The 10,490-nt window shown below is 39.3% G+C and overlaps 1 protein-coding gene across 1 annotated transcript in view; it reads right to left on the reverse strand.

Annotated features, from left to right (window-relative positions):
- Positions 1–5,334, reverse strand: part of UBE2K (ubiquitin conjugating enzyme E2 K) — a 72,762-nt gene extending 67,428 nt beyond the window's left edge. The window contains exon 1 of the mRNA XM_086705212.1: positions 5,175–5,334. Coding sequence (XP_086561338.1) covers positions 5,175–5,237 — 63 coding nt within the window. The 5' untranslated portion in view covers positions 5,238–5,334. The remainder of the gene's footprint in view (positions 1–5,174) is intronic.
- Between the last annotated feature and the right edge of the window lie 5,156 nt (positions 5,335–10,490).

Raw genomic sequence — 10,490 nt, forward strand, 5'->3', positions numbered from 1 at the left:
GAAAAAGGTGTTTTTTCCTAAAGATAACAGTGAAGATACTTAGGTGCTAATTCCACAACCGTGTTTACAGTATATCAGGGCTGTGTATGCAATCTTTCAAAATATGAAAATGTGTCTCTTGCCTAATTTTCGCCAATCATCTCTGCTCCCTAGTTCCAATTCAGGTGCCTACAGAAAAAAAAAATGTACTTATAAATTCCAGTATTCCTGTAATTCCTCTGGCACTGTCTTCTGAAATTTGAGGTCAGTCTTAACCTTCCTTTGGACCCTAGCTCAAAAACCTCCCTCCAATATTGTACACCTGAAACTAAGATAACACTGTATGTTAACTGGAATTAAAATGAAAACTTAAAAAAAAAAAAAGAAAAAAAAAACCCTCCCTCCATACACACACCCTCAGAACTCCCATAATATTTACCCTTTGTATTTAACTAAGTTTTAATCTATCTCCAACCAAGTCTCTTGGGGCTATGGTCAATATGCTCAATAACTGTTAATATCATTATTTACTGGAAAATAAGAACACATATTCTTTACAAAATGGTGACATGCTAGGGAATCCCCTATGCATTTAAATCTATGCCTGATCAGAGGCGCGTGGGTGGCTTAGTAGGTTGAGTGCCCGACTTCAGCTCAGGTCATGATCTCATGGTTCGTGGGTTCGAGCCCCACGTCGGGCTCTGTGCTGACAGCATAGAGCCTGGAGCATGCTTTGGATTCTGTGTCTCCCCCTCTCTCTGCTCCTCCCCCACTCATGCTCTGTCTCTCTCTTAGAAATAAATAAACACTAAAAAAAAAATTTAAGCTATGCCTGATCAAAACCTTTATAATAATGAAATAAAACAAGAAATGCAACCCAAACAGTATTATTGAGCCAGACTCCTTTTTTTTTTTGTTTTACCCAATCAAAAGCTTTCCTCACTCAATCCACACAGAGAACCCCATAACGCACACTATTTAAGTTATACAGAGCTATAACTTATGTAACTGTGAAAGCAAACCACTTTTGTACTCTTATTAAAAATATCGTTCAAATTCTGGTTACATTCATTTTCAGCAGGGAATTTCACCTTTCTCTTTAAATCAAAAAGGAAAAAGTTTACAAGAAAAAGATGATCATTAATTTACAAAGGGAAAAACTTAAAAGTCTTAAAAACAAAACAACATTGAAAGCTAGTAATAGCCATGTTATAAAATTTTTTTGTACCTTTACTGTTCATTCATCCTTTCAATAAATTATACCACACATCTTACATAGTTAATAGTCTGAAACGTTCTTCTAAAGAGTTTTTTCTATAGCAGTGGTTCTCAACATTTGGCAAAGTCTGCAGACATTTTTAGTTTATAACTGGCAGGGAGGGTAGGGAGGAGGGTTGGCTATGCTACCGGCCACCAGTGATAGAAGCCAGGGATACTGCTTAACATCCTACAACTCAGAGAGCCACCCACAGCAAAGAATTCATTATCAGCCTAAAATGTCAACAGTGCCAAAAATGAGGAACTATGGTCTACAGTAACCAAGGCTTTAACTTCTAAAGATTTGCCTACTAGCTCTATAGATAAAATATATTAAACTTAAAATGACACTAAATACAAAATCCATTTAAACACTTAAAAGAAAACTTACACAGTAACAGTTTTCATGAAACCAATTTTTAATGCCACAGATTTAAATATTCCCTATTGGAATCCTAAAAAGAATGTTAGCAAAGTGCAGCTACAATATGAAAAAACTACAGGTAATATATAACACAAAAACAAACAACAGTACGTGCATTGACCTAAGGGCATTTTACTTCACTGAGCTTCAAATTTAAAAGGATTTTGCGTATTGAAATGCAAGTAAATCTTTAATTACAGGTAACACTTATTTTAATGTTTAAACTATTAGATTGGTTTAAATCCTTTAACCAGCAACACAAACCAGTCTCAACTATTTTTAAATAATTAAAGTATGCCTATCCTTGGAAAGTCATGACAGTGTGATACAATATAAAAACTAGGAGATCTAGATCCAAACCCAAAACCTGTATGTTTACAGACAAATTATCTAACTTCTTTGAATCTCTAATTTAAAGAATTGTTCTTGAAAATTAGCAATAATGCATAAATAAATGGTACTGAGAGCCACTCTACAAATAGTGGTTATTGTTAACAGTAGTAATAATAACACAATCTGTGAATATAGATTATAGTTTTATTATATCCTCACAATCAACACTTATGTAATTCGACTCATAAAGTAACTATAAAAGGTACTTTAATCAATTTCCCATTCCTGGCAATTTGAAATACTACTTAAAATTCACACAGATTTAAAATTAATGTCTGACACATAAAAGGATGGATTTCCAAACAGTTTCCAGGAAAAAAAGGCCTAGATGCCTTTATTTATTAAGTAAATAACATATTTGCATGTCTCAAAATTCAAAAGGGATCCTCTGATGCCAGTTACCCCAGACACCCAAATCCTTTATACATAACTAATACATTTTAGCAATTTCTCCTCACTAATCCTTTCACCTGCAGAGACAAATACACATATTTCCCCCTTCTTCCAACACAAATAGTGGCCTCCTCCACACTATTCTGCACCTTGCTTTTCACATGTGATTTATCTTGGAGGCTATATTTTAATTAACACACTCCAAGAATGCCCACTTATAACTTCTTAAGGTCAGAATCAGCAGGTATCAGCTATCTTTATAAAAGAACTTAAAAAAAAAAAAAAAAAGCCCTTAAATCAGTCAGTATTCTTAGTAAATACAAGCATATGAAACAAACTTTGTAAACTGGAGATTTACATAGCTGACATGATGAAATACTTGATTGACCAGACGCTCAAAATACTGCATTTACACACTTAATAAGGAAACATGTGGATTGTACAAGTCCTTCAAAGAGCTCCAAATAAAAAACCAACATAATACACTTTAGAACTGGGCCTACTAAAATAGGATGAAATACAATATTGGTTAAAATAAAGCTCTTTATTGGTTATAATCCAGATTAAATTATTTGACCCTTTCCTTAATGTTCTTTGCAACTTCTTTTCTGGAAGAAGTTTCCTTCCAAATTTATAAAGGCACTCTTCTTAAAATAATTTGTGTTTGCATTTCCTGTTCTCTTCGTCTGAAAAACTATAACGCTTACTTGAAGCCAGCCCTCATCATCCCTTACATATAAAGAGCAGTATTATTTTAACAATAGGCATTGCGAGAGCAATACAAGATTTTTTTAAGCTTTAATTGGAAGTACTAAAAATATGGTGAAAGCCTCCTCGTATAAAGCAAAGAGACCATATGAATTACAAGCAGCAACTTACCATTTTTAAGTAATAAAAAATAAAGTATTAGAAGTCTTACATTAAGTTTCAGGCATGTACAACTTTATTGAAAAAAATGTTTTAGGCTGTTGGCAACAGTATTAGATGAATCTTTCACTAGGAACATATATGTCAACTGTGCTGGAATATATTTTCTTGCAAATAAAAAGTTAGAATCATTGTTTCACTGTTTATCAGTACAGACATTTATGACCCTATTTCTGCACTGTACCACAAAAAATACAAAGTCATCCTTCCATTCAGAGTTTTGGCACTTGAACAAATACAGAGGTCAGAGTTCATACACATGCTCTGTAAAACAGATCATTATTTATATACTACAACCTTCAGTAAATCTGCTAGTATTTGTTATTTTTAAGTAATTTTAAAGAATTATATTCTCCAAGTCTAACTGGAAAGATAATAACTGTAGAATCAGTGATATAAAGCTCAAGTGTTATTTATGTTAATTACTCATCACATACTTAGAATGCTGAATTTCACAAATCTTTGGGATTATCAAAGTTCAACATAAGAAAAATACAAATAGCAATGATACATTCTATAATGGTATGTGATATCTTGAAAATAACTATTTCAGTATTACTTTTTCATCTCTGTTAAATCCAAGGAGGAAAAATTTGACATTCTTGTTGATTTGGGTATGAAAAATTGTACCGATAATTGCATAGTTTTGAGTCAAATCACTAGGATGTTGTGAATATGTTATATACATAAATATGGCCAACACTAAAGTATTTAAATTCCTCAGGACTCATAAACAGCTTGAGACCAAAAAAAAAAATTTTTTTTTAATAATTTCAGGTTACATCGGGATAAACCTACTCAATAAGGAGATATAATAATGTACTAATATCTGGTGAAATCTCATGTTTTAAATAGGGTTGTTTTTCAAAAGTAAGAAGTTAACTATGAGGGACATCATAATGAAGTTTCATGGCACAACCCAACAGTCACAGAGGCATTGTGTTAAGAGAGACTGATATGTAACTTGTAAACAGTATTTTGAAATAAGCTACTTATACTCTCCATTATTTTTTCCTAACGAAAAATATTTAAATGCCTTTAATACACCAAACAACTTGCCTTCACCCAGTCAAAAAGATTTAGATGTCAACAGAAGAGGCCTAGGAATGGGGGGGGGGGGGGGGGAGGGGGGAGCGTGAAAACGAGATAATCTAATTTGGAATTAATTTCCTACCTCAGGTGAAAATTCCCTTATCCCCCCATTCAAATAAAATAGTATTCCTTATGTCTCCTCTTCTCTCCCAACACCGAACTAAGAGGAGTAACTCTGATCGTCTCTTTTCGTCAACACCTAAGATCCTTACCGTTCCTTCCTTCCTTCCCTAAGGAAAGGACAGTGGAGGCCAAACAGGCTATAATATAGAATACCCTTAAAAGTGTGGGCCTTTGAGCAGCGCGGCTCTCCGGATCCAGTTACCACCTTTCCCCTTCCCCCAACCCACTTCCCGGGTTTTCTCAGGCTCGGCCTGCTCCCTCCACACCCTACAGCCACACTTCCAGCTGTTGCCACAGCCTCAGGGCTCTCTCTAGAGCTCACACCCCTCCAAGAAGTGCCCCCTTCTCCATCTGCCCCCCAAACCGTGTTCCTCTCCAGACCACCCGCCCGCGAGACGGTCCATCCCAGGGCCCGGGGAGGGGAGGGGAAGGCGACGGAAGCAGGGGGAGACTGCTGCTTCCCCACAGGCAGATTGGCGACCGCAAGGAGGGCCACCCAGGGGTTACCGGGGACATTGAAGTCGCTACTGGAAGAACCCTCCCACCCTGGACTGAGGTGGGGGATGTCCGGGAGTTCATTTCTGACCTCCTCGCTCTTCAGCACCTCCTTGAACTCCCGCTTGATTCGCTGCACCGCGATGTTGGCCATGTCTCCGCCCGCAGCTGATTCGTACCCGCCTCCTCCGCCACCGCTACGACCACCGCCACCGCCGCCACCTCTTCCACCACCGCCTCCTCCCTCGGCGACTCACACCCGAGCACACGAACGCTGCCACCGCCACCCCGGCCGCCGCGCTCTCCTCAGTGTGGAATCACCTCCGCGCCCGGCCACCAAAATGGCGCCGGATCCGCGCATGCGCAAGACGCTGACCCGGCCGAGCGGCGCAGCCGCTCCCGTTGTAGCCCCATACGCCTCAAACGCTAGCCCGCGCCGCGCCGCGCCGCGCCGCGCCGCGCAGCGCGTCTCTGCCGGAGCTGCGGCCGCGTGGCTCCGCCCTGCCGGCGTCTGGGGCCAGGAGGGTGCGGCTTCCGCGCTGGCCAGCCTTGCCTCGGCCTCTTGGGTCCTCTCCTGTGCCTCCGCCCCTCTTCAGCCTCTGTGGTGTGCTCGTCGCTTCCAGCCGTGGCCTTTGACTAAAGGCTGAGCCCGACCTAACGGGTTCACGCGGCCCCACTCGGCTGTGAGCGCCGTCCTGACTCAGCCAGTCCCAGAACCCACGGGCTTAATGTGCCTGGTTGTGTCTAGTCTATAAAAACACCATTCCAGAACTCGATCTGGCCCATTTGCTGTTGGTATAAGCCCAGAAAATCCACTGTGCTCGTTTTCCTTCTGAAGCCATTGTGGTGGCAGTATTATTACGATCATTCCAGGTACTACAAATCACTGAATTAAGAGTGGTCATTGTTGGGTCCCAGCAGGTGTATTTGAAACAGGTACTCATTGGATATGCCTGAGATGGATTTAGAAGTCAGATGTTGATCTTTGAACTACTTAGATAATTAATCCCGACTTTTAATGGTTTCTAACCATGAGTGTACATCAGAATCCCTGAAGAGCTTCTTAAAAAAAGAAAAAAATTCCTGGACCCCATCCCTAGTGTGGGGGGTGGGCCTAACAATCAGCATGCATCTCTTAACAAGTTCTCAAATGCTGTTGCCCCTGCTACTGATTCAGGGACCACACTAGGAGAACGACTACACTAAAGCATGTGAAAATAGTTTGTATATTAAAGTGAAAAATGGAGAAATACATGCTTCTGGTGTGGAAAGGGCAGCTTTACTTCCGTAAGCCTTGGGCCTACGATGGTGTCTGGCACTAGTAAGCACTCAATAACTATTGAATGAACAAATGAAGATAAGAGTAAAATGTTTTAAGTGGAAAGTAAGTTTGAAAGGCAATTTGAAAGTGGTTGCTAGGGTTTCAGTAAGCAATATGGTTTTGGTGCTGAGAGGTACTTTAAGTAGAACATTCCGAAATAAGTAATAAAGGTTATTTAGGGGTGCCTGGGTGGCTCAATCAGTTGGGCGTCCTCAGGTCATGATCTCCCGGTTCGTGAGTTCGAACCCCATGTGGGGCTCTGTGCTGACAGATCAGAGCCTGGAGCCTGCCTCAGATTCTGTGTCTCCCTCTCTCTCTGACCCTACCCTGCTCATGCTCTGTCTCTCTCTGTCTCAAAAGTAAAAAAAAAAAAATTAAAAAATTTTTTTCTAAACTTAAAAAAAAGGTTATTTAGAAGTTTTTATTTCATTTCATGAACTCCGTTCACCTAATCAATTAGTAAAGTATCCTAGAACAATATCACAAATACAGTCTTAGCAAAAATTACTAAAGTTATGGCAACAGTAAGGAAATAGCCATTAGCAGTGAATCATTCAAGTGGAGGCACATGCAAAAGAAATTCTTGAACTTCTGCCACACGAACCTAGAGGGGATTTTTGATTCCAGCTCTCTTCCATGCTAGCTATCTTAGCCAACCTTGGTTTCCTCATCTGAAAAATAAGGAAGCTGGACTATATGATGTCTTTGAGGTTTTAAGAGGTCAGAATTCTAAAGCATCATTTGGAAACATTTCCCTGAGTGAACTAACATAAATTACAAAAACCCTTCTAGCAGAGCCCCCTAGTGGTCCTAAGAGGAACCAGCTATACATGTGGGTCGTGGTACAATGAGTTATTGGTGTAATGTAAATCATGCAATTTTATGTGTATTTGTGTTGGTACAGTAAAAGTAATTATTTTGAAGTGTGCAAAAACTGTTTTGAGTACTTTAAATTTATCAGCTTCATTCAGTCCCTAATCTTAATCTTGGACTTCAAAGAAACTTGGCAACACTCAAATCACAGAGTGGTCTACTTAGAAGAGTATGGTCATTTCTTTGGGGGAGAGAGGCTAGGTCATTTTTAAATACACATAATCATTGATCCTGATATTCTACTTCTAGAAAATCATTCTACAATCCTTCCAGAGAATGAGGCAACTGCATATTAACTGATATGAGATAATTCCCAAAGTACATTTTAAGGAAAAAAAAAAATCAAAAAAAAAAAAAAAAAAAACAGCACTGTGCTAAATGCAATGTGGTGTATTGAATTAGATCCTAGAACTGAAAGGACTTAACTAGTGAAATCTAAATAAATTCTGTAACTTAGTTAATAGTATTGTACCAATATTAATTTCTCAGTTTGACATGGTACTGTGGTTATGTAAGACTTAACATTAATAGAAGTAAGTAAAGAGTACATAAGCATCTCTGAAACTTTTCTATAAATCTACAATTATTCCAAAAGAAAAAATTTACTTTTATAGTTATTTCTTTATTTTTTGAGAGAGAGATAGAGAGCGAATGGTGGAGGGCTAGAGAGAGAGAGGGAGACAGAGAAGCCCAAGCAGGCTCCGCGCTATCAGTGCAGACCCCAATGTGGGGCTCAAACTCATGATCTGTGAGATCATGATCTGAGCTTAAACCAAGAGTGGAAGACTTAACTGATTGAGTCACCCAGGCACGCCACAAAAAGTTTACTTTTTAAAAATTTTTTTTAACACTTATTTATTTTTGAGACAGAGAGAGACAGAGCATGAACATGGGAGGGGCAGAGAGAGAGGGAGACACAGAATGTGAAACAGGCTCCAGGCTCTGAGCGGTCAGCACAGAGCCCGACATGGGGCTCGAACTCACGGACCATGAGATCATGACCTGAGCCGAAGTCGGCTGCTTAACCGACTGAGCCACCCAGACGCCCCAAAGTTTACTTTTTAAAAAGCACTATGCAGGATATATTGTGTACAGTATACTACCATGTATGCGAGGGAAGAAATGAATATGCTTGTGTATATAATGTTTGTGAATCCTCAAAATATCACTGGAAAAATGCATAAGAAACTGACAGTATTGGTTATCTCTGAGAAAGCAGCTTAAATGCCTTGGAGAAAGCAAAATGGGAGACTTTCACCATGTAACCTCTTGTATATTTCACCTATTCAAAACTAATTTTTTATTTATTTATTTTTTTTTTTAATTTTTTTTTCAACATTTATTTATTTTTGGGACAGAGAGAGACAGAGCATGAATGGGGGAGGGGCAGAGAGAGAGGGAGACACAGAATCGGAAACAGGCTCTAGGCTCTGAGCCATCAGCCCAGAGCCCGACGCGGGGCTCGAACTCACGGACCGCGAGATTGTGACCTGGCTGAAGTCGGACGCTTAACCGACTGCGCCACCCAGGCACCCCCAAAACTAATTTTTTAAAAATGAGTTTCCAGTAATGCAGATTATAAACTCTTCATGATGTAGTTCTGGTTGGTTACTTCATTAAAAATTATTTAGTTAACCAACTATTTATTGAGTGTCTACTATGTGCCAGGCATGATCTAGGCCCTAAAGGTGTATCAATGAACAAGAAACAGAACACCTCTGGAATTGCAGGAATTACATTTTGTCAGGGATAGGGAGAATTCATCTCAAAGTGTAATCCACAGAAATGTCTGGGCCCCTGAGATGTTTTCAGGGGTCAGTCTGCAATGACCAAACTATAATCTTTGTACAACTAAGGCATTATTTGCCTTATACTGTGTTGACATTTGCACTGATGATATAAAAGCAATAGTAGACAAAAACAATTACTGTACGAGTAATAATTTTATTAATATCACACACTCAATGTTAAAAATACCAGTTTTAGGGGCACCTGGCTAGCTCAGTCGGTGGAGCATGAGACTCTTGATCATGAGTTTGAGCCCTACATTGGGCATGGAACTTACTTTAAAAAAAAAATACCAGTTTCACTTTTTAAAAAATATTTTATTTTTTTGTTAATGTTTATTTAGTTTGAGAGAGAGAGTGAGCTGGGGAGGGGTTGGGGGGAGGGGAGAGAATCCCAAGCAGGCTCTGTGTGGTCAGCACAGAGCTCAACCTGATGCTTGATTCCATAAACCATAAGATCATGACCTTAGCCAAAATCAACAGTCAGACACTGAACCAACTGAGCCAAATAGGCACCCCAAGATTTTATTTTTAAGTAATCTCTACACTCAACATGGGGCTTGAACTTACAACCTCAAGAACAAGAGTTTCATGCTTTTCCAACTGAGCCAGCCAGGCACCACCCCCACCCTGTTTTATTTTTTTTTAACCAGTTTCACTTTAGAATGCCTTTGATGAAGCAGCAGAAAGTGTTGATGTTATTAAACTTAAACTTTTGAATACATGCCTTCTTCATATTCTGTGTGATTTATGGGAAGGATAGAGAAAGCACTTCTGCTGCATAAGGCACATGGTAAAGTCTGTGCAATTGGTTTGGTTGTGAACTAAATTAGACACTATTTCCATGGAACACCATTTTTACTTAAAATAATGATTGAGACAAACTATGTTTATCAAGGGTTGGGTATTTGGCAATATTTTATCAAAAATGAACTAGGTAAGCCTGTCACTTCAAGGAACATAACTGGCAGAATTTGTTGCCAATGATAAAAGTTAAACTTTCAACTGAAAATTTGAGCTTTAGAAAATATATCTGCCATTGTGACTTGACAGCTTCCCAATACACTTAAAGATATTTCTTTTTTTTAATTAATTTTTTTAACATTTATTTATTTTTGAGACAGAGACAGAGCATGAAGGGGGGAAGGTCAGAGAGAGAGAGAGACACAGATTCTGAAACAGGCTCCAGGCTCTGAGCTGTCAGCACAGAGTGCGACGCAGGGCTCGAACTCACGAACCGGGAGATCATGACCTGAGCTGAAGTCAGACGCTTAACTGACTGAGCCACCCAGGCTCCCCTCTTTTTTTTTTTTTTTTTAAATTAGAAGTCATCTGTTCTTTTTTTTTTTTATGTTTATTTATTTTTGAGAGAGAGAGACAGAGAGAGAGAGAGAGAACAAGTGAGGGAGGGGCAGAGAGAGGGACA

This window comes from Puma concolor, chromosome B1, assembly GCF_028749965.1.
Source record: "Puma concolor isolate L17-30 chromosome B1, mPumCon1.1.hap2, whole genome shotgun sequence".
Lineage (NCBI taxonomy): Eukaryota > Metazoa > Chordata > Mammalia > Carnivora > Felidae > Puma > Puma concolor.